The 26,432-nt window shown below is 45.9% G+C and overlaps 2 protein-coding genes and 2 non-coding genes across 20 annotated transcripts in view; 1 reads left to right on the forward strand and 3 right to left on the reverse strand.

The window, feature by feature from the left end:
* Positions 1-26,432, reverse strand: part of PXN (paxillin) — a 62,132-nt gene that overhangs the window by 33,248 nt on the left and 2,452 nt on the right. For 3 of the 17 annotated variants that reach the window (XM_086855519.1, XM_086855522.1, XM_086855518.1), the window contains exons 3-5: positions 23,823-23,881; positions 17,380-17,536; positions 14,429-14,543 (exon numbers count right to left, since the gene is read on the reverse strand). In XM_086855519.1, the coding sequence (XP_086711645.1) occupies positions 14,429-14,483 (55 nt within the window). In that variant the 5' untranslated portion in view covers positions 14,484-14,543; positions 17,380-17,536; positions 23,823-23,881. Of the gene's footprint in view, positions 1-11,688; positions 11,798-14,428; positions 14,662-17,379; positions 17,537-18,087; positions 18,187-20,434; positions 21,091-23,822; positions 23,882-26,432 lie in introns of those variants that run through there. The other 14 variants (XM_086855517.1, XM_086855521.1, XM_086855524.1 and 11 more) reach the window with 9 other exon arrangements.
* LOC111945396 (U4 spliceosomal RNA) lies at positions 16,015-16,155 on the reverse strand. Its single transcript, XR_002871632.1, has one exon. It is a non-coding gene; the product is annotated as a U4 spliceosomal RNA (small nuclear RNA).
* Positions 16,835-16,975, reverse strand: LOC147649933 (U4 spliceosomal RNA). Its single transcript, XR_015277889.1, has one exon. It is a non-coding gene; the product is annotated as a U4 spliceosomal RNA (small nuclear RNA).
* SIRT4 (sirtuin 4) lies at positions 18,238-25,686 on the forward strand. The gene is made up of 5 exons (XM_086855537.1): positions 18,238-18,283; positions 20,464-20,969; positions 21,609-21,903; positions 23,004-23,207; positions 23,659-25,686. Exons 2-4 carry the CDS (start codon positions 20,470-20,472, stop codon positions 23,154-23,156), a joined length of 948 nt encoding a protein of 315 aa, XP_086711663.1. The 5' UTR covers positions 18,238-18,283; positions 20,464-20,469; the 3' UTR covers positions 23,157-23,207; positions 23,659-25,686.

Raw genomic sequence — 26,432 nt, forward strand, 5'->3', positions numbered from 1 at the left:
CTAACTCATCTAGGGAAGGAAAACATGTTACATCAGAGTTTACAGTGCAACAGAGCACTGGAGTTCCAGTGGGGCAAATAACTGAATGCAAAGACATGCATACCCTATAAAGCACTGGACAGTTTGCACCCTGGAGTGAAGGGTACAGTTTCCTAAGATGCAGAAAGGCAAATTAACAGCTCACCACTGCCAAAAATGGAGAGGTTTTACTCCCTCTTCCAGACACGTGCTGCTGCCACTTACTTGTGCAGGCTCTGGCTCTCACAAGACCCCTCTGTGAACCAGTCCAACACATTATACACCCAGTGGGAAAAAGCTGACTGTCTTCTTTTGGATCAGAAAAGAGATGAGCACAGCAGTCAGCAGGAAGGGCTATGTCCAAACAGTCAGACAGCACAGAAGCAGAAAGGATAAGTAAAAGCAAAGCCATCTCCCCCTTCAGCAGCAGCAAGCCCTTGTATTGACACAACCAGCAGCAGGACCAGCACCTCAGACACCCCAGCAGCACACAGGTAACCACAGTCAGAAACAACACTGCTGAGGATCCCTGCGATCCTCTCCATCTGCTTATGTAAAAATGGGTTTGGACACAGGCACAGACAAAATACTGTCAGAGCTTGCACATTCCAAGTTAATTATCTGCCTTTTTAAAAGCAACAGAAACAGGAAAGCATGTGGACCCTATTACCAATAAAGGGAAGAGTAGGATTTGCATGGTTATGCAATAATAGACATGGAACTTGAGGGGAAAAAAATAGCATCTTTTAAGCTGTGGAAATCCTATCCAAGCAGCATAAACAGATCTGAATATAGACCCATCTAGGCAAAGTGCCAGTTACAAAATTTGAGACACACATAAAGATGATGAAATAAAGGACTGACATACTAGTGTAAATTCTGAATTCATTAAAAGAATTCTGAATTTGTTAAAAGGATTTGAAGCAAAAATTCTGCCAATGAGATGTAGAGTGCCCTGGCTACCAACAAAAGGAGGATTCCAGAAATAAAGAATGGGGACACTAAAGAGACTCTGTAATCATATCCATATTTAGTACAGTCTTATTGAGGCATTCCTATCCTGAAGGCTCTTAAATGAGATATCAGAATACAGACTTGACAGATTTTAGTCCTTGAAATGAATACTTTTCATTAGCTTCAGCAACTTCCCATTCAGTAAATAACAAGCAGGGCTCCCAAGAGCATAAATGCAAAGAATATGCAACAAATGCAAATCTACCCTTAAAAAACCAAGGTATCTTAAGATTTAAAAGCCTGTGTCAATAAGGAGATGCAGAGTTGCAACAAATCTCACACAGAAAAAAAGTTAGTATATTGAGATATAAATGAAGACTTGCTGGCTTGAATTGCCAACCACTGTGAAGTGGGTTGTTTCCCTTTTTTAAAATGGGAACTTGTGTCAAATGTCATATGTGGTTTAACTGGCTTGTTAAAAAGCTAATTACTAAGGAAGTATTCTCAAAATGGTGGATGTTTCTTTTAAGAAGTTTTCATTTCTGCAAGGGTTCTCTGCTACAGGGTGGGAGCAGACTTGGAAACAACACCAAACTCTTTGTAAGCCAAAAAGTGTAAGTCATCATCAACAACTGACTTAAAAACTGACACAAAGTGCTGCCAAAAGCACAATGTAAACTCACAGAACAGGGCAGGGGGAAATGACAACAAAATATTTCACATTTTTCAGTCGTGTGGATCTTGGTACTACTTATAACTATAATAGGTAGAAAGTTTTAAAACGAAGCTTTTAGCCTGATGAGCACTGCGCTGTAACTTAAAAATAACCCAAGTTAGTGCAGATAGTGGGCAAGCAACAGCTTTGAAAGACAACAGAATACAAGGGGCCAAGAAGCACATGGTTAAAAATCTAGTTAAAGCAGCTTCTTTTCAGTTTACAAGCAGCTTCTGGGAATGAAAGGATGACAGTGTTTGAGAAATGATTGTGGGAACCAGTCCCCTGGTCCACTGTGGGAGATGTGGGTGGCAATTCGATGGAGACTGCTGATGGCTCCAAAGCTGCAGAGCTCTGACTTAGTTTATTTTAGTACTGGCAGAAGAATGTGGCTCAAGAGTTTCACAATGTCACGACACTGGCTCGCTGCAAGAAAGAAAACTGTTCAATCTAGAAGAAAACTAACGTTTTTAGAACTGGAGTATGTCGCTCTGTATTGGGAATGGTGAAAGCAATGACACAGACTCTCTTCTGGGTAGCACAAGAGAACAAGTTTTATTATTCCATCTTCTTTTATAGACAGGTCCAAGAGGTAAAACTCTCATTGGTCATTAAACCAACACATCACCATTACTGGACAATTAGGAACTACACCCCTTGACTGTTTCTTGCAAGAAAACAACAAGGATCCAAACAACACCTGCAAAGGTTGTCCTTCTCCAAGGATTGTCTGGATTCCTCCTTATGATTTCTCAGGCCAGAGTGAGAACTAGTTTCACACAGCCACTGTGCTCCTTGCCTGTTTTCTTGCATTCAGCATCCATAGGAGTATACTGGAGCCACTGGATAGAAAAGAGATGGAGAATGTTTAAGGCTTTCTTATCTCTTCCTACATGAGAAGGTAGATGACCCATCATTGTACCTGTCATCTGGCATCATGACACAAGTACCGGTCACAAGTCTCTTGCTTGTTTCAGCAGCAGCAGTGAGGATATTTTACCAAGAGGAGTATTAATAAAGCAATTAAACATATGACAGCTTCTTCATCTCAGTGCCCTGAACACAAGTTGTTGTTGTTATTTGATAAAGAAAAATTTTATTCTATCAACCAAAGGCTGTTCCTTACAAGAGAACTCTTGACCACAGAAAAGAACAACTGAGAAAAAAAATGACAGACTAAAGAGAAAGTAATTTTTAAGAGCTAGGGATGAGTAAGAAAGACTGAGCTCCAGCACTGACCAAAAATGGAAATGGCAGCAATACTGAAATAGAAGCAGCATGAGAATAAACTTCCCTTTCAGAGGTACGTTAAATAAATCCTTCTTCAAATTACTTTCTAAAAAAGGGTTTTCAGCATGATCTCTGTCCCTCCACCAATCCTATGATAAAAGTCACCAACCCTCTAAGATAACTGGAGAGACTGTTTTGCACTAGTCTAGAGAAGTCAAGACTCCCAGTGCCTACATTTCTGCTTTGCTGAAAATTAAGTTGACTTCTTTGTCTCAGCTCATCATGTTCTTCACTGCTATGCCCTGAACTAGGGCACAGAGGAAAAGAGATGAATTTTCCTCTCAAGTACCTGGATGCACGCATATTTTATATGGACATGTACTCACATCACTTTCATCTCGTTACTGTTGGCTACTTTAAAATTAACCTGCTCCACCTCAAACCACACTGGCATCCACAGCCCTCAGAGAAACTCAGGGACCATGTTCTGCCACACATCCAATGTACAAAGACAACATCCCACACATGCACAGCAGTGCAACTGCCCCCCCACCATGAACAATATTCCACTTCTATCTTCATGACAAATCCAAGCCTAGAGCGTTTACAGAAGCTGGAAAATAGAGAAACTCCAACTCCTCTCCCCCCTCCAAGATAGAAAACAACAAAAAAAAATAGCTGTTTCTGCCAAGCAAGTACTGAATACACTGCATTCCATTTCATTAAAACAATTATTCAAAAGCTAGCCAAGAATTACATAAAGCTTCCTCCCTGCACCACCCCCAGCCCCTTCCTTCAACCCCTCCTCCCCAGCAGCCTCCCAGCCCTGCCAGGACAGGACCACACCAGACACACCGAACACCTCACATCCCACTGGCTCTCCCATCCCACACACAGCATTTTCCAGACCCAAGCAATACAGTCAGGAGGCTCCAGCAGATCCAGACAGCCCAGAAGGTCTCAGAGTTTCACATCACCACAGCCATACCATGGTGATGTTTCAAGTAGATTTCTCCCTAGCATTTGAAGGGACAGTAACATCCAACAAATGAAGCCCTTAACCAACCCTTACAGAAAAATGAATGATAACAGATTTTCTCTCTAATTCACACAAGGCTTTTTTTAAGCATGACCACAAGACAGAAGGTGCTGAAGGCACTGAATTTAAGCAGTTAAGAAGTACAGGAGCAGCAGCTGTGAGGCACTGCCCAAGCAAACTGCTCAGGATAGCCAAGCAGCAAATCTCAGATTAAGCACAAGCAGGATAGATTGAAAACTACAAGCTTAGGGTTGTAAGAACCTGACTGACAAATTCATCTCAAACTCCACACAGCCACTGCACAGCTCTCAGCCTGACTGACAGTGCTGAGCTCCTCATCTTTCACAGGAGAAAGAAAAGGCAGCTTCTTCAGGCCAATGCAGCTCACCCACTCTCAGCACTGAGTTGGCCACTGATAAGAGACTTCATGACGTGGATGAAATGGCATTTCATTCCCTCCCCCAGTGCTCCAGCTCTCTGCAGGGATCCTGTCTAACTGCTGGAGCTGCTCACAGCCAGGCAGAATAGTTCCAGCTGTGTGTCACACTGCCTGACCAGGCCTACACAGCCCAAAAAGTTTCCCATATATAACCATAAAATGAACAGGAGCTTCAAACCAGAAGTACAACTCTAGGCATCTTACTCTTGGGGATCACCTCTGCCCAAAAGGGGTCTTTTGCTAGCAGCAAAAAAAAAACAAAACAAAAACACCACCAACCCAAACCTAGTCCCAAGGCGGCTGCTGGTGCTGAGAAACGGGGAGCAGCAGATGCAACTAATGGTGAAACAAGATGAGCAGCAGAGACCAGCCAAGCCATCATCTTATTCCAGCTCATGGGGCACCAGTAACCTCAAGTGACATGCAGTTAGCCTTAGGCTTTTTTGTCTGACCCAGCTGAAATTAGTGGCTTCAACCCAAAAGAAACCTTTTCACAGAGAAGCCCTGAACTGGTTTAGAACCATGAAAGAGGATAAAACAAAGGAATACTAAGCCCCTAATCCACTGCAAATTATTTACAGCCCTCTTGCCCATGACCTTTTCTACCTCTGCCTTCTTTCACTACCTCCTGCTCTTATTAAAACTCAGCCTAACCACAGTCCCTGAACCACCACAAACTTCTCCATAGCAAAAAGTTAAATTCTCTGTTCACCTTCCTCTTCAGCAATGGAAATAAAGCAAGATCCTGTGAGGCATCTAGACAGACACAGGATTAATTCTGTCTGCCAGCTCAGTTCTGTGACAAAAACACGGGACTGGTTTATTCCTGGAGCCCCCATACAGTCTGATTTATATAGCTGAGCCATTTAAAGCACAATTCCCCATGCAGAGTGTCATTCAGAAGGTTTATTCCCTGGAGCGCCATTTGCTTTTTTTGATGTTCTTCAAATGATTTGCAAAATGTTAGAGGTTTAAACACATGCAATAAACAGTAAAAAACCCACAAGAAATCAAGCTACACTCCACTGCATGCTGCCAGCCAGCCACTCAGTACCTCACCCAGCAGAGCCATCTATGCAGATGTGCACATGGTAATAAGAACCCTGTGAGAAGTGGCACGACAAGCTGCCTTGGACAACTTCAGACTATTTCATCATCATTTAAATAACTTGAGCTGAACTTGTTCACAGTGTAGAGACAGTCCAGCTCAGGGAAAAAGAAGCCAAGCACTAACAATGCAGGCTGCCTCCCCCTGCAGCCTCCGTAAGTTCTCTTGGCTCCTCAGTTTACAGTTGTCTCAAACTGCTTAGATAAATTTCCCATGTAAATTCAGAATAGTTACTGTCTGCAAAAAGAAAAAGCTGCATTTGTGCGAGCAGAAAAAGAGTTTACCGGACTCCTAAACAGCACAAACACATAACCTCAGGGACTCAGTTCCTGTAACCAAAACACCAAACTTGTTCCACAACACTCCAGTTACCATTTCATTTTGTTTGCTTCATTGGGATTTAAAAACACACATGCACAAAAGAGAGAGCATGAATTTTAACACCCATCAGCCAAGAGAGACTGTCCCCAGCTAGCTGGCTGCTGCTTCTGTATTTGCAAAGAGAATGAGCATGAATGGGAAAAACAGCTAAAACTGACATGAGAAAGTCATCACCCAGCTCCTATTTTTATGGTATATCTTTAGAACACGACATTCTTTGAATGACTTCACAACGCTCTGTGGTAAAGGGACAGACTAGGGCAGAACTTCTGTGGGGAACTTGGAAGGGAAAGGAAATCTTTTCTCCCAACTCACAGCCTGTCATAACGGGGGGTGAAGAAAGGATGAGCAATCAGAAAGGCAGAAGGAGCATTCAACAGGGCTGAGAAATAAATAAAAACTTGTAAATCTAATTCAAACTTGCCACTGTAAACTTTTCCAGCAATGGTGACCAGAAAAGCTTGAAAGAAGCTTTTCAGCTGGAAGCTATTTCAGAAACACAAAGATCTCAACCAACATAACCACACTTTGCAGGTAAGGAGTAATTACCCCTGTTTCACAGACAGAGAAACAACATGCCTTAAGTTAGGGTACATTTTTGAGGCTGTGGATAAATGGTTACCTTATGCTATATTAAACATAACCCACAGCTAAAAGAGGTGGCCTCACTTCCCAGTCCACCATCCATGTAAGAAAATGCTTTTGTGAAGAATCAGCTCGCTGACCCAGTTAACTGTCCAACACTTATTGTGGAAACAAGCAAGGGAGATGGCCACAGGGAACACCCCAGGAGCCAGCACTTAAACCAAGTGAAATCAATTTGAGATCACAACTTAATCTCTAACCCATTCAACTTCAACCCAAGTGGAAAGCAATGGAGCCACTTCGTACTTCTACTCTGCACTACTGGATGTGGTAATCCTGCCACAGATTAGAGTTCCCTACTTACCATTTTAAAATGAAATATCCTAACAGTCATGATAACCTGTACTCCCAGGATTTGTTACTAAACCTCAGTTAGTTAGGACAGGCCTGAAGTGAGCATGGAACTCATTCCCTAAACCTCATCATCTTATCACAGCACAGTGAGAAAGCTTCCCACAGACAATGTCTCACTTTCAGGCAGCTGGAATAGAAGAGCATCTTCATTAACAGCTTCCGCATCAGACAGAAAGGGACACACAGGACCAGTACACAAAGAGGGAAGTGTAGGCTGAGACCAGAGCAGGAAACTGGGACTAGAGATCCTATTCACTCACACTGATTTTCCACTAGCACACACAACTGCATTCAGAATCTGCTCTGGCTGTCTCCAAAGCTGCATCAGATTCTGGATATCACAACTAACACATTAGTTCAATTCAAACAGATTTGTGTTGTGGCCATGGACAGGCATTTTCTCCCCTCTAGTTACAGAGTTTTAATAGAAGGGATTTATCTGTCTGAGCAGCAGATCAGAAAATCAACTCTGATTTAAATAGAAGTGCATTATTAGTCCTTGTTCTGCTGCCAGACTTTAAAATTTTAGCTGTCATTTCTACAGTTTCACAACTTTTTTCATATAATAAATAGATTTCAAAGGACAAGGAGTGAGGAAAAATGGGTCCAAGGAAACTGAAGTATTGTGATTCCCTAGGAAGGAAAGAACAAGGAGAGAGAGAAATTTGTAGATGTATGAGAAGTTTCCCGTTTGTTTCTCCAGTGGCAGAGATGGTGTCAGAGGATCAGTTTTAACCAGGAGGGCAGCTGAACACTTGGGATAAGTTGACCTCTCCCAGCAAGGGACAAAGAAGCTAAAGACAGCCCAGAGTCTGGCCTTTCCGTGGAAATAGAGCACCAAGAAAAGAAGGCTCTCTCTGCATCACACACTGCTTGAGGCAGAGGACTCCCTGTCTGAGTTGCTCAGGACAATGAAGTCCCTGTTTTACGAGGGGTCACAACAGCTAAGGAGCTGAAACAAGTCAGAACCCCATTGTGCAGAGCATTAGTTCTGTTTACAGCCATCTCACCCAGTGGCAGGAAGGACTCAGAAATCTGAGCCAGTAGAAAGCCAAGGCACCAAATTACTTTACCAGTGCTTCCCCCCAATACCATTTCCTGGGCGTAGCTGACCATGAGCAATTTCACAGCAAACTTTTAGTCAAGTGAGCCCAAAGCCCACAGCATAAGACTCCCAAACTAAAGGAATTGAGTCAGAAACAGGCAAGCATCCCCCTCTGGAGAGGGACAGACAGCACCACCCTGCAGAGCACAGCAATCTTCCAAATGTTAGGACAGATGACAGATGGAAACACATGCACCTCCTTCCACACTCCCATGAAAAATCAACATTGCTTCCCTTTAAAGTCAATCTTGAGAGGATTAAGCACTGAAGAGAGGGTGGATTAGAGTTCCTAAAACAGAGGAAAAACAACTAATAAAGCAAAATCTCCTGTGCCCCTGAACTATGCACCCAGAACTGTAAAGCCAAGTTGCTAGACAAACCTTATGCAAAAGAAAAATCCTTCAAGAAGTGAGCAAGCACACCTAAAAAAAGCAGCTCACATTCTAGTTGACATGGACAGCCAAAACACTGCCATAATGTCCCCATTAAACAGATGTAACTTCTTTATAAAACACCTTTTACAAGCTCCAGTGAATGCTGTTTTGTTTTTGATTGCAAAATCCAGTTAAAAATATTTGAAGCCTTTGGAAACAAAAATTAAAAAGTAAAATAACAGTAGAGAAGTGAGAATTTCATCAAATGAAAGCTTCTAAAAGCCACACCTTTTCTGTTCGGAATTACCAGAAGGTTTCCCAGTAGTATTTGCAAACAACCCCTTTCAGAAAAAGGCTGTAAAAAACTTCTGGAGTCAAATCAATCAGGATCTGACTAAAGCAAATGAAAAGTTTCTCTTCTACTTCTCTCACCATAAACACATGACACATTACACAAATTAGGTTTCCTCTTCTGTGGATCTGTTCCCTCATACTACTTAGACAAGGTAGCACCACGGAGCCAGTAACTCAACATCTCAGACTGTCTGAAGCAAGAATGTGTGGATGGTCACTTGGGTGCTGGAAGCACAGGCTGTGCTTTAGCAATCCCCTAAAGGGGCAAGAGCCCAAGTCTGGATTCTCACTCTTTAGGACAAAGCTGTACTCTCTGTGCCAATTTACAGCACTGCAGAATGGCAAACTCATCCAGCAAACTTCCTGTCAAACTCCAAGCACATCTGCAAAATGCACTTCCTTAGACAGACGGCAGGGAGACAATCTAGCCAAGCCTGGCCAGCTGCTCTCCTCCCCTTTCCCACCACGGGCTGTCCTAGCTCACATCCAGCCCCAGCACTGTGTGTCCTGTGCCATGAAGGCTCCCCCAGAACAACAGGGTGCACACCTCCAGCTGCAAAGGAGCTCCTGTGTGAGCTTCTTCAACACCAAGGAAGGGGCTAAAAGCAGAATGAAGACTTTTTTCAACTCCAAATGAATCCCCAAAGCAAGACAAATCCATTCTCACATGTTTCATAACCACTCCAGTTCAAGCACGAAACTGAGATACTTCTGGACCTCCATTTGACAGTGGACAAGTATACACTGATCAAATCTTCCAGCTCTAGGAAGAGGGAGGAGATTTTTGACAAAGGGAATTAAGGACAGAAACACCAATGGTCTCTGTGATGGGTTCCCTCATGCCCAGCAAGGCCCTTCACTCACTGCTCATTTCTGCACCACACAGATTCAGAAGTGGGGTGTGGAAGCATCTGAGCTGATTTGATTTGACATCACCTCTGAACCTGCCAGTCCTGGCTCAATACCAAACTCCTTTTGGGCTAAAACTGTCCCTGGAAGCAGAGTAGCTTTGTCCACATGGCACTGTGCCTGAACCAACAAGTCCTGCCTAACCAGCTTGACTCTGGACAGAGCCAGCGCAGACGTCTGTATCCATGGCACAGTTAATCCACAACTCAGATAATCCACCCATAGATAATGAGGAAAGAAAAACAAACAACTCTCACTTGTGTTTGAAAGTCTGACTTATTTCAGGGGAGTTGTATCAGCACAGCACTGTTCCATTATGCGTGCATCCCAAGGTGAATGGCTTTAGCGCAATAAGTGAGCCATTTTGGGACTAACAATGATTCACAGAGAGAAAACAGCTGGTGTGCTTTTCCGTGGTGAATTCTGTACACCACAGAAAAGCTTAGAGAAAGGGTCACACTTTTTTTTTTGTTCAGCTGCTTACTGTTAATTAGATCTTGTCCAGTATGAAAGGCTGCACAAAAATTGAGACAGACGCAGTGTAATTAAGACTTGATGAAATCACATTGCTCAGACTAAAAGTTCTACTTTCCAAGTCAGATCACAACTTTAACTTTTGGTTGTCCCAATACACTTTAGAGCTCAGAAGAACAAACCAGGCACAACTGCAGATCCTTTTCACAATTTCTTTGCAGTTCACCTTTAATTCTCCTATAGAGGAAAGAAAAAATGTTAAGGGATTGCTGTAGCCTATTCCAACAACTGGGAAGTCACACTGCCACTGTCCAGGAATGCAACTGTTGCAGTGGGCTCAGTCCAGCTCCCATGGTTTACTAAAGATCACATTGGTGAGACACTAAACTGGCCCTACACAGACCTGTATGCCAGTCTTGAAGGGCCACTCAGCACGTCAATATACAGACTGGGTGAATCCTGTTCTGACTAGCAATGCATTCCTGAACATGCTAGGAACTTGCACCAAATCTCCAAGAGATAACCAGAATGAGGGATATGAGAAAAGGTAAACAGAGCTGTCTCCACTTAAAGGAAAAATAACCACGAGAAGAAGCTGCAGTAGAAATTACTTCTGTTTCCACCAACAACTACTTCACTCAAGCAGAGAGTAAGGCTTCACTCCCCAAGGATGAATCCGTCGTGGGCACACCTTTCACCAGAAAGCCAGGCAGCAGATGGACTCCTTGCCCTGTAAGCTTTATCATTAGCCCAATACAAAGTCTGTTTTTTGAAGGTGTGACCACCAGCTTTATGCCAGCACCGTAATGTGAGCTTCCAGGTCCAGGAATAAACCTGCAATTTTCTTGGACTATATGTCAAAAGAACGTCTGGTTTCTATTAAAGGTAGGATGGAAGTAACGGATCACAGCCCCTCCCGAGTGTCTGATTTAATCAGTTTCATAAGCGGAACTCAGTCGCCCTAATGCCTCCGAGAGCACAAGGGATTTTGGCAGATCCACACCCTTTTCCGGCTTGGTACCAAAGGGAACTCAAATTCTCTAGATCCTTCCCTTGAGACCAGTCGCCTGACATTTCTCCATTACACGGTTTCGGGGAAATGTATAATGCAGCACACCTGGGAGAAGCAGAGGGAGGACGAGCTCCGCGTCCGGCTGGGTTCCGCTTACCCCCGAGAGCTCCCCGCTCCAGACCCGCGCAAAGTTCAGCTCTCGCCCAGGAACAGGCTGGAGAGGCTGCGCCGGGGCAGGGGAGGAGATGTTTGCTGAAACCCGAGTACGCTCCACGCTGCTCCGGGCACGGGAGCGCAGGGCGCCCTTCCCGGCCGGGACAGCCACCGCCTGCCCTGGCTGCGGGCGGGCGGCGGCGGCCCCGGGACAGCCCAGTGGAGGGGCCCGGCTGCGGGCGGCGGCGCGGGGAGCCGGGCTGGCAGCGCGGGGAGCGACACGTCCCCTGACGCCGGCAGGCGCGGCCCGAGCCCCGCGGCGCCGAGGGGAGCAGCGTGGCCGGGCGGGCCGCGGCCGCCGCCGCCCGGGGCGCGGCGGGGCGGCGGCTCCCGCCGCGGGGAGCCCGCGCGGCTCGGAACTCACCCAAGTCGTCCATGGTGCCGCCGTGCCCGGTGCCGGTGCCGCCGTGCCCGGAGCCGCTCCCGCCCCGCCGGTGCCGCCGCCGCCTCAGCGCCCGCAACTTTCCCGGCCCGCCCCCGCGCGCGCCCGCCCGCCCGCGCGCCCCCGCCGCGCGCGCCCCGCGCCGCCCCCTGGCGGCCGCCGCGGGGAGGACAGCGGGGTCCGTGGCCGGGCCGGGCTGGGCTGGGAAAGCGCTCCGGGAAATGCCGGGAGAGGCAGCAGAGCCCTGAGCCGCCCGCGGGGCTCTGTGCCCGGGGCGAAGCCTGGCCTGCCGCAGAGGAGCCCGCCCGCTCGCCTGCGGCCCCACGCGCGTCCGACACTGAGCAGGAACGCCACACGAACCCTGCGCTGTTCACTGGCGGAGCAGAAGCCTTTCCCAGGGGAATGTCCTCCCCGGGCAGTGATGCAGCCCCCTGGGCTTGTTCGGTGCTACGGTGGGGCTGTGCCCCAAAACCTTGAAACAAACATTTCAGAGCCTCAGCTGATTTTCCCCATCTCAGGGAAGCTGGGCGGCAGAAACCTTTTCTGAACAATTTTCCACAAGCTGTGGCCACCATGAAGGAAAGTCACCAGCCACTTCTTTTTTGCTGTGTTCAAAGACCGTAACAGCCCACCTGGATTTCTCATGTGATGATCTTGAGCCATCATTTCCCAAGTGCCTTTCCTCTCAAACCTGTATAAAACAACACTGCAAGGCAGCAAAGTCCTTGCTTTGTTCGAGCCACAGCACAACCCTCCTCATCAGAGCTACTGTTTCCCACTGTGCTCCAGCCAAGTTGACATGGCAGTAAACGCAGTTGCTCAACCCAAGTGTTCACCTCTTAATCTGATGAGAGACACACCAAATAATATCAGTGTGGGAACTGCCGAGGATCCAGGAAACATGACTCTTGTAGCTCTCTTCCTTACAAAATTACTACCAAGTCAGAGAATGTTCCCAGGGCTGAACAGCACATGTCCTGTTGTTGAGCTGAGATTACAGTGTCTTTGAATAAAACAGAGACTGTGAGGTCAGCTGTGAGCAATCTCCAGTGCTGTATTTTTCACTCTCTAGGCACAAACATGACCAGTTTCCCCTGCTAGCACAAGTCAGACATCATTATTTCCTGTGTTAAGTCATGCTTTAATGGGAATTATCGCTAGGGGGGCAGGGAAATATCTCCTCCCTCATCCCAGCCGATGCTTACAAATAGTGAACAACCTCCAAGAAATTAATTCCAGCTTTTACTCCAAATCCAGGACTTGTCAGAAAATAATATCCTTACTAAGTATAACACAAATATAAGCAAAGGCTTTCACTGCATGCTTCACCATCCATGCCAAATATCTCAGCTGACATCCCCCTTGCTGGTCTCCCTCAGCAAAATGTAAAATGTTATTTGGAGGGACTGTTAAATATTCTCAAAATCCATCACTGGCTGTACAATGTCAACTTCAGGATGCATTCACTAGTGCTGACTGGTCACAGGGCAGACCTAAGGTCATTAGAAACATGTCCTTCCCTGGGATCTGTATGTTTCTTCCAGCAACATGTGACAAGCATGTGCCTCAACTTGGGTTGTATTTTTACCTCTGCTTAAATGAAGTGCCTACTGTGCTCTGTTCATATTGTAGCCCAGCATGCAGTTTTTATTTTCAGCTTCCTAGGGTGTCCTTTGGGAGTCTGGAAGTGAATGTAAATCAAGAAAGCAGTTTCTATTGTGTCTCAGGGCTGAAATTAAGCTGTCATAGTACCAGTTAGGGTTGCACCCACAAGAAATGGGTTGTGTCCAAGCTGCTCAGTATTAAAAAAATAAAGTAATTGCTTCTAAAGCTTTGTCTATGGCTTCAGCACTGCTTTGGAAGGGTTGATGAGGTGGGAAGGCAGGGCTGTCCCATAAGTGATACCATCCTCTAGGCATACTCCTTTTAAAATCAACGTGCTCATAGCCAGGTGCTGTTCATAACTGAGTTCTTCACACACACACACACACTGACATTTCTTACTTAAAATTGCCAGTCCCTAACCCTCCTGTGAGAGCTGAAGGAGTAGGGGCAGAAAACCACAGCTGCCAAGACAATTTCTCAGTGGTGTGGTCTCAAGCAAAACTTACCCTGTCCTTCCCAATGCCTTGAACTCCTGTTTCCTCATCATCTGCCTGCTCTCTGCCTCAGACTCTCCCTGACTCGTGAACACTGCTTGCTGCTAGAAATACACAGACCTTCCTCTTACACTGTGCCCTGTGGCTGAGACACATTACGATTCACCCTTGTCTTTCACAGAAGTGTAACAAGAAGTTACAACCCCCATTTGCTGATGGGAAACAGGGCTGGGAACTGAAGTTAGACAGTGAGTCAACATCAACAAAAGGTTGGACTTTAGGGCTTCCTGTCTCCACACAATCTGTGTTCAGAGTATTCCTGACTCCACACAATCTGTGTCCAGAGTACTTGCACAAGGCATTTTTCCCTCTTGTCAAAGAGTCATTTACCAGTTACAGACTGAGTCCCTCAGAAGGCAGCTTAACCCACTGACCACACACAAGACCCTCAGTGTCCATGGATTAATTGTCCACCAGTCGTCTGCCATTTCAGACTGGCTGCCAAACAGGAGTGATCCAAGCTCATTTCATAATACCACCAAAGAAAAGCATCATTATTTGCTATCTATGTCTGAGAAGAGAAATAAAGCGACACTGGCTTGTGAGGTGTGTTTAGAGCTTACCTTTGCACTTTCCAGAGAGTGACTTGAAACTGCAGAACAATGACAACGCCCTCATTGCAGTGTGTGCCCTCTGTGCTGTGCCACGTGAACATCATGCAAGGGGATTTAGCTCTTTCTTCAGGTGAATGCAAGGGAAAAAAAATCAATCAAAGCTTTAAACTTCAGGCAATAGCAGTAAATCACAAGATGGAGCTCTGACATTTGAGGTCCAACTTCATGTTTGTTGAAAAGATCTATTAGAGCAAAATGAACAAATTTGGTTTCCGACATAAGATATAGGACATGACTTTGCAATGAAGATTGAAAGCACCACACCAGGGCATTATCACAGATAATTCTGGCAACAAAGATGAAAAATTAATAAAGTGATAAACCCAATACTTATCAACACAGTTTATAAGAAACAAGAAATTACCTGAAGCGTATAACTCACTGCAAACTACATATGTCTTTGCTATTTACCAGTGTGGTTTATTCTGCCAAAGGATGATGGCATCCCTATGCTTCAGGGTTTGATTGCAATTGATATTGCTGGCAATAGGAACAAATGGGGGGATGAAGGAAATCTATGAGGTTTCACAGTCACTCTTGGTCACTGTTGTGTATAATACCCCAGCATGACTGAATGCCATAAAAAAAAATATTAAAAAAATTATTAAGAGGAAACACTGATGTTCACTACAAAATTTTCTACTCTACCAAAGTTTCAAGTAGCTGCCCAGTTCAGGGTCTAACCAGCAGGGCAGGAGCATCCAGATGGCACACATGGATCTGATCCTCTGCCCATACAGAGAATGTCAGAGGCAATCTGTCAGCAGCAGAATGTACATCTCATTCATGCACAGTGATGGAGAGCAGCTGCTTCAGCTGCAGCGGAGCCTCAGCGGAGCTGTGTGCAGTGGTCATTAGTCTCCCCTCTGTGGGGTCTGCTTAGCTATCAAATTGCTGCAAACTAGGAAAGGGTGGGGTTTACTTATATAATAGGAGTTTAAAAATAATTATAATTACTTATATAATAGGAGTGAAAAAAGCAGCTGCTTTTTCCACAGTAAACGTTTGTGATTTCTTTGACTGTAAGGAGCTTTTTCCTATTTTTTTTTCCTTAAAGCAAGTAATGCCAATAAAAAAATGCACACAAAATGGAGTTTACAGTACTTAGTACACTAAGTGTTCCCTAATAGGTTTTGGAGGACTTCAACAGCTTGGGAAGCACGATTCAGACTTCCACTCCCCTCAGGTCCCTCTCTGCCTGTTGTGAGCCTAAGCTCTCCTAAGAATCCTGCTCAACAAGAGCTACTCCAGAAACCTTTCTCCAGCACCTAAGCCCCTCCACTTCCATTTTCACTGACCGGCTCCTTTTTCAGCAGCTTCGAGAGAAAAATAAACCAGCTTTATATGTAAAAGCGCTCTCATTTTATTAAACACGTTTTTAGCAGCAGCAAATACTGGCGGAGCTGAACGAACAAAAGCCGCATTACCTCTCGTAATAAACCCCGGCGGCCTCGAGACACAGATCCGCTAAAGAACTACAGCGGAAGTTCCAGGGATTTTAACAATCTGAGTCTATTTTTCACCAGGATATTCAGTCTCCGTAGAGACTGTCAAAAATTGCCAATGCCGACTATATTTCAAGTCGTCATGGCGGGGTATTGGGAAAAGTTTTCAATTAGCAATAATCGCGCCTCGGATTAACCTCATTGGCTACGATACTGCCACTGCGCAAAGCTGACTGGGCTTTCCCGCCGCCGCCTCCACTCGGCCCGGGGCTGCCGCCGCGCTCGGGGCGAGAGGCACGACCCGCCCGTTCCTCCCTGCGCTCTCCCAGCGGTGCCGCCCGTCCGCCCCGCGCCCCCCCGGGCCCCGCCGGGACCGGGGAGCTCCGCTGTGCCCTCCGTTCCGGGCCCCCGGTACACCGCGAGGGCTGCTGGGAGGCAATATGCAAATTGAGCGTGACGTCACGGCGCAGCCCCGCGCGGAGCCAGGGGCCGCTCCGCCCCCGCGCACCCTCCGCGCGTCCCCGCCGTGGCGAGCCCGGACACCCCCGGGGCCGAGCCCCAGGCAGCCCCGAGCGGCCACAGCGCCGCTGAGCCCCAGAGCAGCACGAGTCCTTCCCGAGCATCCCCACCACCCGCTCCAGAAAAAGACTGGGTTTAATAAACCGAGAGCGCAAAACACTGGGTTTAATAAACCGAGAGCGCAAAACACTGGGTTTAATAAACTGAGCGCGCTTTTAGATAGAGTTCGGTTCCCGTCTTTTAAAGGTGCTGAAGAAGGAAACGATCAGTGACATGAGAAGTGAAGAATCCCAGATGCTGGATAAATACCACTTGTGATGGAGCAACTCATTGCACCAGTATTCCCACTTCTTTCCTGCCGTTCATCTATATTTTAACCACATAAAATCCGCCTCCGAAGAGGCTCTCAAAAATTGCCAATGCCGACTATATTTCAAGTCGTCATGGCGGGGTATTGGGAAAAGTTTTCAATTAGCAATAATCGCGCCTCGGAACAACCTCATCGGCTACGATACTGCCACTGCGCAAGGCTGCCCGACTGTCGCGCCCTCCCGGGCCCGGGGCCGCCGAGCCCCCGGCACGCTCAGAGCGGCTGGGGCTGGTCCCGGTGCCCCCCGCCCGCCGGGCCCGCCCGCGGCCCCGCAGCGCCGCGCCCGCCGGGGATGCACCGGGAGGGGACGGACGGATGGACCGCGGACCGGCGGCACCGGCGGCACCCGCGGAGGTTGCCGGGAGGGCACTATGGTAATGAGCGTCCGGGAAGCGCTGCTCGAGTTGGGGCCATTGGCCAAAAATCGCCGTTTCCCGTGCTGGGAGGGAGCGTGAGGAAGGCGGGGGGACAGCCTCTAGGAGCACCAGGGACAAAGTCATCACCCAACACTTTAAAACACGTTTAAAGTCCCGAAGTATAAATCACTGAAACCCGTTTAGACTCACGACGCTGCCAAAAAGAAGTTTGCACTCCTAAGCTCAGGGGCAGAGGGACGGGCAGGGCGGCACTGCAGACCGAGCGAGCAGGATGCGCTTCTTCCTTGGGATCACAAAATTACAAACTGCTACACGGATACCCGGGCTCAGCTGGTCTTTGAAACAACTGTAAGACAAAAAAAATAAATGGATTAAAACTTTCTGCAAGAGCTCTTTGGTGAATGCATTTGAAAAGCAATCCAAATCTTTAGAAAGAGCCCGTTGTCCATAAAACTGCTGGGCATCCAGTGCACCAGGCTGCTATTGCACAGCAGTCTGGCCCCCCTCATATTATTTGTTCCTCAGAAAAATTAGTCTCATTTGAAGAAAAATTAAACAAACAAACGCAAACTCGTTATTGTCAGGCAATCTGTACAAATTATCAGGTGATTATTGAGACTGAAACGCACCAAGCAGAGAGGCACGATGGGTTCCTGCCAGGCTGCAGAGTCGGCAGCAGACAGGTTGGCACTGCCCTAACTCCCGAGCTAGAAGAACTGTCTTTCACAGCCCTCAGTGTATTTTTCTTCCATTATTTATTTAGTCATATATTAAGCCTAAAATATGTTCGTATCAGTTAAAAGAAAATGCTTTTTTTATAAGCACAAGCATCTACAATGCATTTTATCAAAGCTATCACATGCATTTGTAACAAATAAATTCGGATTTTAACCTTACACGTTTCCTTGAGGGTGCTATGAAGCTCTCACCGTTTCTAATTGTCTCAGGTGTTGGGATGTTGGGAACACCTTTCCCCCCGTTTGACGCATGGGAGATGTAGTCTTTGTGCTTAGGTTTTTTTATCCCCCGTGAACTACATTTCCCAGCGTGCTCCCCTTCCGGCGGCCGGGCGCTTCCGGCGGCACCATGAGAGGTGAGTGTTCGCGTTATTCACCGCTGCGGGACAGGGTTCGGTTCGGCCGCCACCCCGCCGCTATCACAGCTCAGGAGACACCTGGGAGTCCATGCGGCTCGGGAGTCCCTTCGGGTTTCTGGTCTGTAGCCGTTTGTAGGCTCCTGTTTATCTTCCCCCTTAACCTTGCCTGATCTTTTCCTGTCGAGCATCTTGGGTGTGTGCTAAAAGCAAACTCTAGCCTCAGATCTCCGTAGGTACGTTTAAAGAGTTTCACTTGTTATGTAGTTTGTTGTTGTTGTTGTTGTTGCTTTTTAATCTGAGCACTTCTATTTTAAAAGTGACTTTGTATTTGGCAAGAAATATTCCAGCCTTTAACATTTTCTCTTCCATAGTTTTTACATGGTTCACAGCAGCTTTCAAATGTATCTGTAATTTTTGCTTTCACTCTCTTGTGGGCCAACCCCTATTACATTTCTATTTCATTTTGCCTCTGAACATTTCCTTCAGAGAGATGTTTTGATGATAAGGGGCCAGAATGAAGAGTTTTCATCAGCTAAAGCAATTTAATTACCATCAAACTGGCTTAACAGCCTTTGGGGAGCATCATGACACAAGTTATTCTCAAAGCAAATTAGTTTATTGGGAGATTTAGTCCCTTTAATTAATTCATGTGGGAAATTAAACCTCTTTCTCGGGAATGCCCAACACGACTCCTGCTAAACAGCAAAACAAAGCAAAAATCATTGCAAACAGAATCGCTGCTTAGATACAGAAAGCAATTCAGACTATGGAATCTGTCCAATCTTCCCTGCATTTCAACTGCTGGTGACAAAAAGCCTTAAGAACTGAAGACTAACTGAGCCAAATCTACTCTTTGCCACTAGCATCAATTTAGTATCACAATGCTTGGAGCTGAACACCATTCATAAACTTCAGATGTATCTAAACCTCATTTGCCCACCAGTATTAGGTCAGTAAATGGAGTGATGTTTAAATATATCTGAAGTTTAGGTGTTCAAGAGATTGTTCCCTTTTATCAGTAAATAAAGTTCTTCCTCCATCTGCCACATCTTGTACAAGCCCTCCTGCTCAGGGAGATTTAAGGAAGCAGAAGTGCTAGTCAATTTTCAGGACTGTTGCTTTCTAAGCTTTTTGTACATTGTTTGCAAAACCATAGAGAGACACAGAAAAAATAGTTTTAAAACAGCAAAATGGAGAAAGAACTGCAGACTGCTGGAAAATGCAAACAAATTCAAAGTTCAAACACATCCACTTGTGTCTCAACAGGTTCTGCACACAATTCCAGGCTACTTAACAGCAAAGCTGTTCAACCTGCCTGTCCTCAGCAGGGCATGTCATTCCTCCCTTAAAGCAGGGTGTCTCCCATTCCTACCTGCCAGGCAGTTCCTTCTGCCCCACACACTTTGGATCATCCCTTCTCTCTCAGAAAGCCCCTGTGTCTACTGGAGAAGCAAAGCAGTGCCCCTCCAGCTCCCCACTGACTCAAGGGAGGTGGCACCCACAAAAGAGGATGTGCCAGAGGCATTTAGGCAGTGCCCTAATCATCTTCAGTCCCATTTCAAGACCTTTTCTGCATGAGGCCTTTGAAAAAAACTCAAAAAAACCAAAACACACCATGCAGGGTAGCTCCAGTCAAGGCCTTTGTCAGGAAAAAAAACAACATTTGAAGGTTGTTTTTCTTTCCCTTCCTACAACAAGTATAAAGGATGGGAAAATATAAAAGACTGATTTGGAGCAAGCAGAATGTTATAAGTGCAAACCAAAGGTATCTTCTGGGGAAGAACCAGTCAGTGCCTCTGGGGTGAGGTGCTTGGCCTTCCTGCCATTTCCTCTCTGGCCTGCTGCACGTACTTGGGAAAGACTTCATGTGCACAGGTTTTTCTGGGCTTTTTACAAGTCCTCTTAGGCAGCCATCCTTCACACCTGTGTAGAACAGCATGAACCCTGCAAGTCTGGGCTGTTAACTTTGTAGTCAGTGTTCCTCTCTTCTAAAAGAACATAACTTTTTCTTGGATGGTGGGTTTTAGTTAATGTTGCCAAAATAATTTGTTTCTTTACTAAAAGGAGAGCAAAGAATACTTAACGGCATAATTTTCCAGAGAATTGCAAGCAAATAGCATTAAGGACATGGTTTTCGCTTTCTTTTACCTGCTATGAGTTCTGTTCTTGCCTTTTAGCTGAATATGTTCCCTGCCAGGAAGTGGTCTGGAGCTTTCAGAGCCATCAGACTGCAGCATTTCAGATCCCATTCTGTATCCAGAGCCTCTCCAAACTTGACTTTCGTGCCAGCCTGTCTGCCCCCAGACCCCGTGGAAGTGGAGGAGCTGCAGCGTTTTGTTTCTAACTCCAAGAGGCTGTTTGTAATGACTGGAGCTGGAATCTCCACGGAGTCAGGGATCCCCGATTACCGCTCGGAGGGTGTTGGGCTCTACGCCAGGACAGACAGACGGCCTGTCCAGCACGCTGAGTTCGTCCGCAGCGCCAGTGCCCGGCAGCGCTACTGGGCAAGGAACTTCGTGGGCTGGCCCCAGTTCTCCTCCCACCAGCCAAACAAAGCACACCTGGTACTGAGAGACTGGGAGAAGCTGGGCAAGCTGCACTGGCTGGTGACCCAGAACGTGGATGCCCTTCACAGCAAGGCTGGGAGCCAGCGCATGACGGAGCTGCACGGCTGCACACACAGGTAGAGCTGCTGGCACAGGGCTGCTGTCAGTGGGTGACTGACAGGCAGATGCACTGTCATCTGCTGAGAAAGGAGGCAAAACGTCCATGCTGCATTCCTGGACATGACAGGTGGTATTGGGCTGGAGTGGAGAAAAAGATCAGAAAAAGATCACAACCCGGTGCTGTTCACAGCATGATATTTAAGAAACATGACCACCACTCCATTTTTTTTGAGCATTAATTGGATCACTTTCCTTGAAACCTGCATCCATTTACCCTGTCCTTGCTACAGCAAATGTCCTCTTAGTAAGGGGAACAAGGGGATCATAAGAATGCAGGGATTATCCACCTTAAGCAGAGTGAATAGTGCCAGAATTGCATGGGATGTGTGGACTTGGAGAAGGGCCATCACCCTGGCTGGCATCACCCAAAATTTCTAGATGAAAAAGCACAGCCTGAACTGAGAGAGGATGCATGGCAGGGTTGAAAGCACTTCCTCTAGAGCATTCCTATAAAGCAAGAGTAGAAAGACATCTCCTTGACCTGTACTATTTGGTAAATAAATGTGGAAAATCATGACAGGCCTCCTAAGGAATCATTTAGTCTCCAGATCTTCAGCTGACATGAAACTGCATTAAGACCTTGCTCTGAATTTCAGGGTTTTTTGCTTGGCCTGTGGAGACCGAATCTTGCGTTCTGAGCTCCAGGAGCACTTTGAAGCTCTGAATCCTACTTGGAAAGCTGAGGCGTTTGGCGTGGCTCCGGATGGGGATGTTTTCCTGACGGATGAGCAGGTGCGCAATTTCCAAGTCCCAGCCTGCCGTAAGTGTGGTGGAATCCTGAAGCCTGATGTGACATTCTTTGGAGACACAGTGAGCCAGGAAAAAGTCAGTTTTGTACACCAGCGCCTGGCAGAATCAGACTCCATGCTGGTAGCAGGATCCTCCATGCAGGTAAGTAGGTCTGTCCCCCAAACTGCATTCCTACTTCTCTGCTGCTATGCCTGCAATGATCCTTGGTCCCACAGCTTAGGACTACAAATGGCTTGTGGATCAGATCAGCCTTTGCAGAGCTTCTCTGTATTTTATTTTTACAGTGGTTGGAATCTGGCTTTATGGGTGACCTGTTTGGGTTTCCTTGTCCCTCTCTTGCCAGACTACTTCATGCTGCTGTAAATACCTCCATTGAGACCTCTCTTTGCTGCCTCATCTATTAGGTCACAATTGTCTATAAAGACAAGATACCTGACACAATTCATTCCTCACTTTTTTTTTTACCTGAAATTTTTAGCCTGTGGTAGCTTTTTAGTCTTCATGGCACACTGTGTAAATACCAAGTTTTAGGACCTCTCATTCCTTATTAAAGTCTCAGTAAGAGAGCTGAAATATCTCTGCTGCTTGGGATTGTCCTTTGTATCACAATGTGTTTTCTCCACTAGCCTCTTATCTGTAAGGTAAGGTAGCTAAACAACAGGGGTTTCTAAACCCATAGAAACTTCTGCATGGTGTTTGTATAAGATAAATTCTTCCAGGAACAAGTTCTATTACATTAAAAAAAAAAATCCCAGAAGGAGATAAAACCAAGGCTGCCTGATTGTGATTCTCTTAGCTTCGGGATACTGGATACAATCCTTGAGTTTGCACTTCTTAAGCTTATAATCCTCTGTACAGGAATGATTGAAATGCCTTAGGTTTGTTCTTGTGCTACCTAAGCTGGGCCATGCAAGAATCATCAAAGTGCAGCATTTAAGTCCTTGTGATAACTAATAAAAACTGCTATGGAGATTTACTAAAAGACAAGGACATTTCTCTCCAATCTGCTCTGAAGTTTCAGTTTCTGTGAAATTGCAAATCCTTCACTGACAGTGGTTAAAAGCTGTTCTATTCTGTGCACTCCTGAACAAAGACATTTCCTACCTGAGCTCAGTGCAGCTGCCTAATACAGCATGTATGTACAGCCCTTTTCCCATTGCCAGCAGCAACTATTTCATTCCTTTCTGTTACTCTTCTCTTGCCTAAGCTGCCAGTAATTTTGTCTTCTGGTACTCCTGCAGGTGTACTCTGGTTACAGGTTTGCTCTCGCTGCCCGGGAGAAGAAGCTGCCAATTGCAGTCCTTAACATTGGGCCCACCAGGTTAGATCACTTTGCATCCTTAAAGTTGAATTCCCGCTGTGGAGAGCTGCTGCCTTTGATTGTTTGCACATGACCCAGCCAGCTGAGCTTCAGTAGATATCAGGATTAAAGTTATTTTTACAAGGTGAGTACCTTCCCTGGTTAGTCACCTTACAGGGTAAGAATATGGGTTCCTGGCAAATGCTGAGACTGAGATGTACTGACTGGCAAAATGTTCCCTCACTGCACCAAAAGGTGGCTGCAAATTTTGATCTGTATCTGGTCTGCTCTGGTTGGCCATGATACCACTTCCCATGATCATAAACAAAAAGTATACTAAGTGCTAGCACTCCAAGAGAATTGGGTAGGAGTATCCAGAAGACTCAGTAGTGTAGAATTCTAATCCATTTGTTACTATCAGGAAACTACAGGGGATCACCTGTAGTTCCAGAGAACCTGCTCACAACCATTGCCTTTGCAACTGACAATTCAAAAGCTGTTCCTGATTTAATTGGTCCAGCTAATCCTAATCAAACACTGCTGTTTAAAAAAATCAATTCAGTCAATAAAGCACCTTCTTTCTTCCTCTCCTGCAGGACTCATCTCAGAAGCAGCTGTGAGATGCAGTGCACGGCCGCTGAGGGCACCAGGAGAGGGCAGCAAGCCTCACACATCTCAGCCTCACCAGTTCTCTCCACTGGAACCATCTCCACGTATCAGGAAACAGAATGATGATAAAAAAAGTACTTTTCTGCCTTACCTTGCCGTTGTAAACAGTGCCTTTTCATTCACTGGGACAGGATAATTGGACTGCCACATCTGAGGACAAAACACTGTTCTTAGAGTTGTCCCCAGTGGAGAAGGTGGGGGCACAGGGATTTTGATCAGGTAGTTTGAGGCTATAGCACAGGAGGGCAATGTGGGAAACCAGGACACTGCTGTGGAGTCCATTGTCACTGCTAGGATACTGTAGAGTGTGCAAAGAGGAAAAGGAGGCAAGAGGAACTGCAGTTGTCACTTAAAAGAAAAAAGCTTCAAAATAGATTATTTGGAAGCACAGGCTATAAGGCTGACATCTTCCAGCGAGGAGGGAAAGTCAGCATTTCTCTCAAGTGTCAGTTGACAGCAGCAGCTAGACTGCTTCCTATCCAACCCCTTTAAAAATTAACTATTGTTGAGATGCCAGAGGAGTTACTTCAAGCTAATCTGACCAGCCCTACTTTCAGTGAGGCTATTACATTTTCCAGAATGCATTTTTGAAGATGTTATTTAATTAATGAATATCTAAGGAATCAATTAAAACTGTTTAAAAGATCGAGACTATTTGCATTGAAATTTTCTCTCCCTCCTATGATTGAAGTAGCCAGTTTCAGTTCATGTTTTTCCATTGCAAAAATGCAGGTTGTAATTACTAGCAGCTGATGAATTAAGAGAGAAATACAATTAAATCTGTACAATAGGTCTCCCTCAGGAGGTACTGTCTGTTGAAAGGTGCAATTTCCACACTCCTAACAGTAGATCCAACACTACTAGGTAGTGGTTTTCTGTTGATCCTGAGGATGGTGGTATTGTAAGCCCTATCAAACCATTTACAGAGTAAAATACAGAACCTGGTACAAACTAGAACATGGAATTTTTGACCTGACCTTCTTCATGAAACTACCACTCCTCCCTTGTAGCTCTGAGGGATTTAATTGTCAGGGTTTTCCAAGTGCTCCCTCCTACTTCAAGTAACATGTCCTGGACTAATATTTTGACAAGAACTGTAACAAACAGTTGGAAACAAGGATGCCAGAGTTATCTGTTAAAAGGTCAAGTAGCAAAGCAAGGACAACTGACAACAGGATGCAAAGTTCATTTTTGCTTTGTTCTCAATTTGAATCCATGCCTGAAAGAAGCAAATAAAGCACAGAATCTAAGGGATACGTAAGGCATCCAATTTTTGCAGGAAGTGGAGGGCATTAAGATGCTCAACATATTTCAAGATTTGGCTGTATTGGGGTAGAGGAGAGACAGCTTCACTTTGAAGCCAAGCAGGAACAGTTCAGGACTCCCACCTGCATTCTGCTCTCATTGAATGGTGACTCCACTTTCCAATGACTCAGGTGTCTGCTGCTTGGCAGTGAGCAAAGCTCACAGATATCTCTCCATCTTTAGCTGTCCTGTCCACAGTACAGCTGTCCCACCAACCAAAGCTATTGCAGAAATCATGCCTAAAACACAGCAGAGTCTCTACATACACCATGTTTTCGTGTAGGGGTTTTCCCTGTAAGAAGAGATGCTGATGCCTCCTTAGCAGAGGGGTTGTGGCTGATTTTCTCGCTATCCACATCTTCTCCCCCTCTTTGAAACTCGCATGACATTGGTGTGTCAAAACCAGAGGCTGCCGGTAGAGCCAGCATTTTGAGAAGGTGGGGCAGCATTGCCAAGCAGTCTAGAACAAGTCTTGGAATAAGTTTTGTGACAGGTAACTAAACCTCCCACATCTACCCCTGCCTCCTCTCCACTTCTGCAGCTGAGCCTGTGGGAGAGGAGTCAGGGTATCTCTTCAGCATCACTGTCAGATGAGTCATTACCCCATTACACCAGGACAATGACTTACAATAAATGAACATTACAGTAAAGTTTCTGTGCATGGTTTATTACTATATATTAATGAGCATATCTACAACAACTACATGAAGCTGAGATGAAGAACTTCCTTCTTTTTTCTGCTAAGTTGACCCAGCACTACTAAAATTGGTTACATTTAGAGCAGATCAGACTTCACTTCTCAACATGTTCCCCAAGATACCGTTAAGAAGTCTGCTCACATGAGAAATGCCTGAGAGAGCCTTTTGGTCCCTACACCAAAAGCCACGACATGAAATCAGCTGAATCGACAGCTTTTGCTCTTCTCTTTTTCTTACATCTGTTCCTCCTGAAGCTTGGATAGAGGAGCTGAGAGTACCTCATAATGGATTTTTCTTCTGTTCTTCTGAAAGTGGGGTTGGAGTTAGCCAAAGGAAATAAAAGTTACTTCCTATTTGGCAAATCTTGTCTTTGTTTTTGGGCAAATTCTCAGAGCAAACTGTAATTGAGTCCAGCAGCCTGAGGAAGGTATTTCGCATACTGAGCTCCAGTGAGGGCAGCACAGAATGCAGATGACCCAGAGGGTTTGGTGCCTGTGGTGTAAGTACAGCCTCCCACATCTTACAGTCAGATTGCTCCTACTGACACACATGCTTGTTCATTACTTCTGGAAAATGACCCAAAACCCTGGGCATGGAGAACTTGGGAGGTTCAGTGGAGTGAAGGTGACTAAATTTACCATCTAGAGAGTGCTTGTTCCCCTGTGACTGCCTTGATCGTTGCACTTTCCCAGCCTTTG

The sequence above is a fragment of the Cyanistes caeruleus genome, chromosome 18, assembly GCF_971803275.1.
Source record: "Cyanistes caeruleus chromosome 18, bCyaCae1.hap1.1, whole genome shotgun sequence".
Lineage (NCBI taxonomy): Eukaryota > Metazoa > Chordata > Aves > Passeriformes > Paridae > Cyanistes > Cyanistes caeruleus.

Bases quoted from the DNA above. Each gene is read 5' to 3' on its own strand.
- SIRT4 (XM_086855537.1), top strand. From the start codon at position 20,470: ATGTTCCCTGCCAGGAAGTGGTCTGGAGCTTTCAGAGCCATCAGACTG. The intron at 20,970-21,608 runs GTAGAGCTGCTG...TCTGAATTTCAG, and splicing joins CTGCACGGCTGCACACACAG to GGTTTTTTGCTTGGCCTGTG. The intron at 21,904-23,003 runs GTAAGTAGGTCT...GTACTCCTGCAG, and splicing joins TAGCAGGATCCTCCATGCAG to GTGTACTCTGGTTACAGGTT.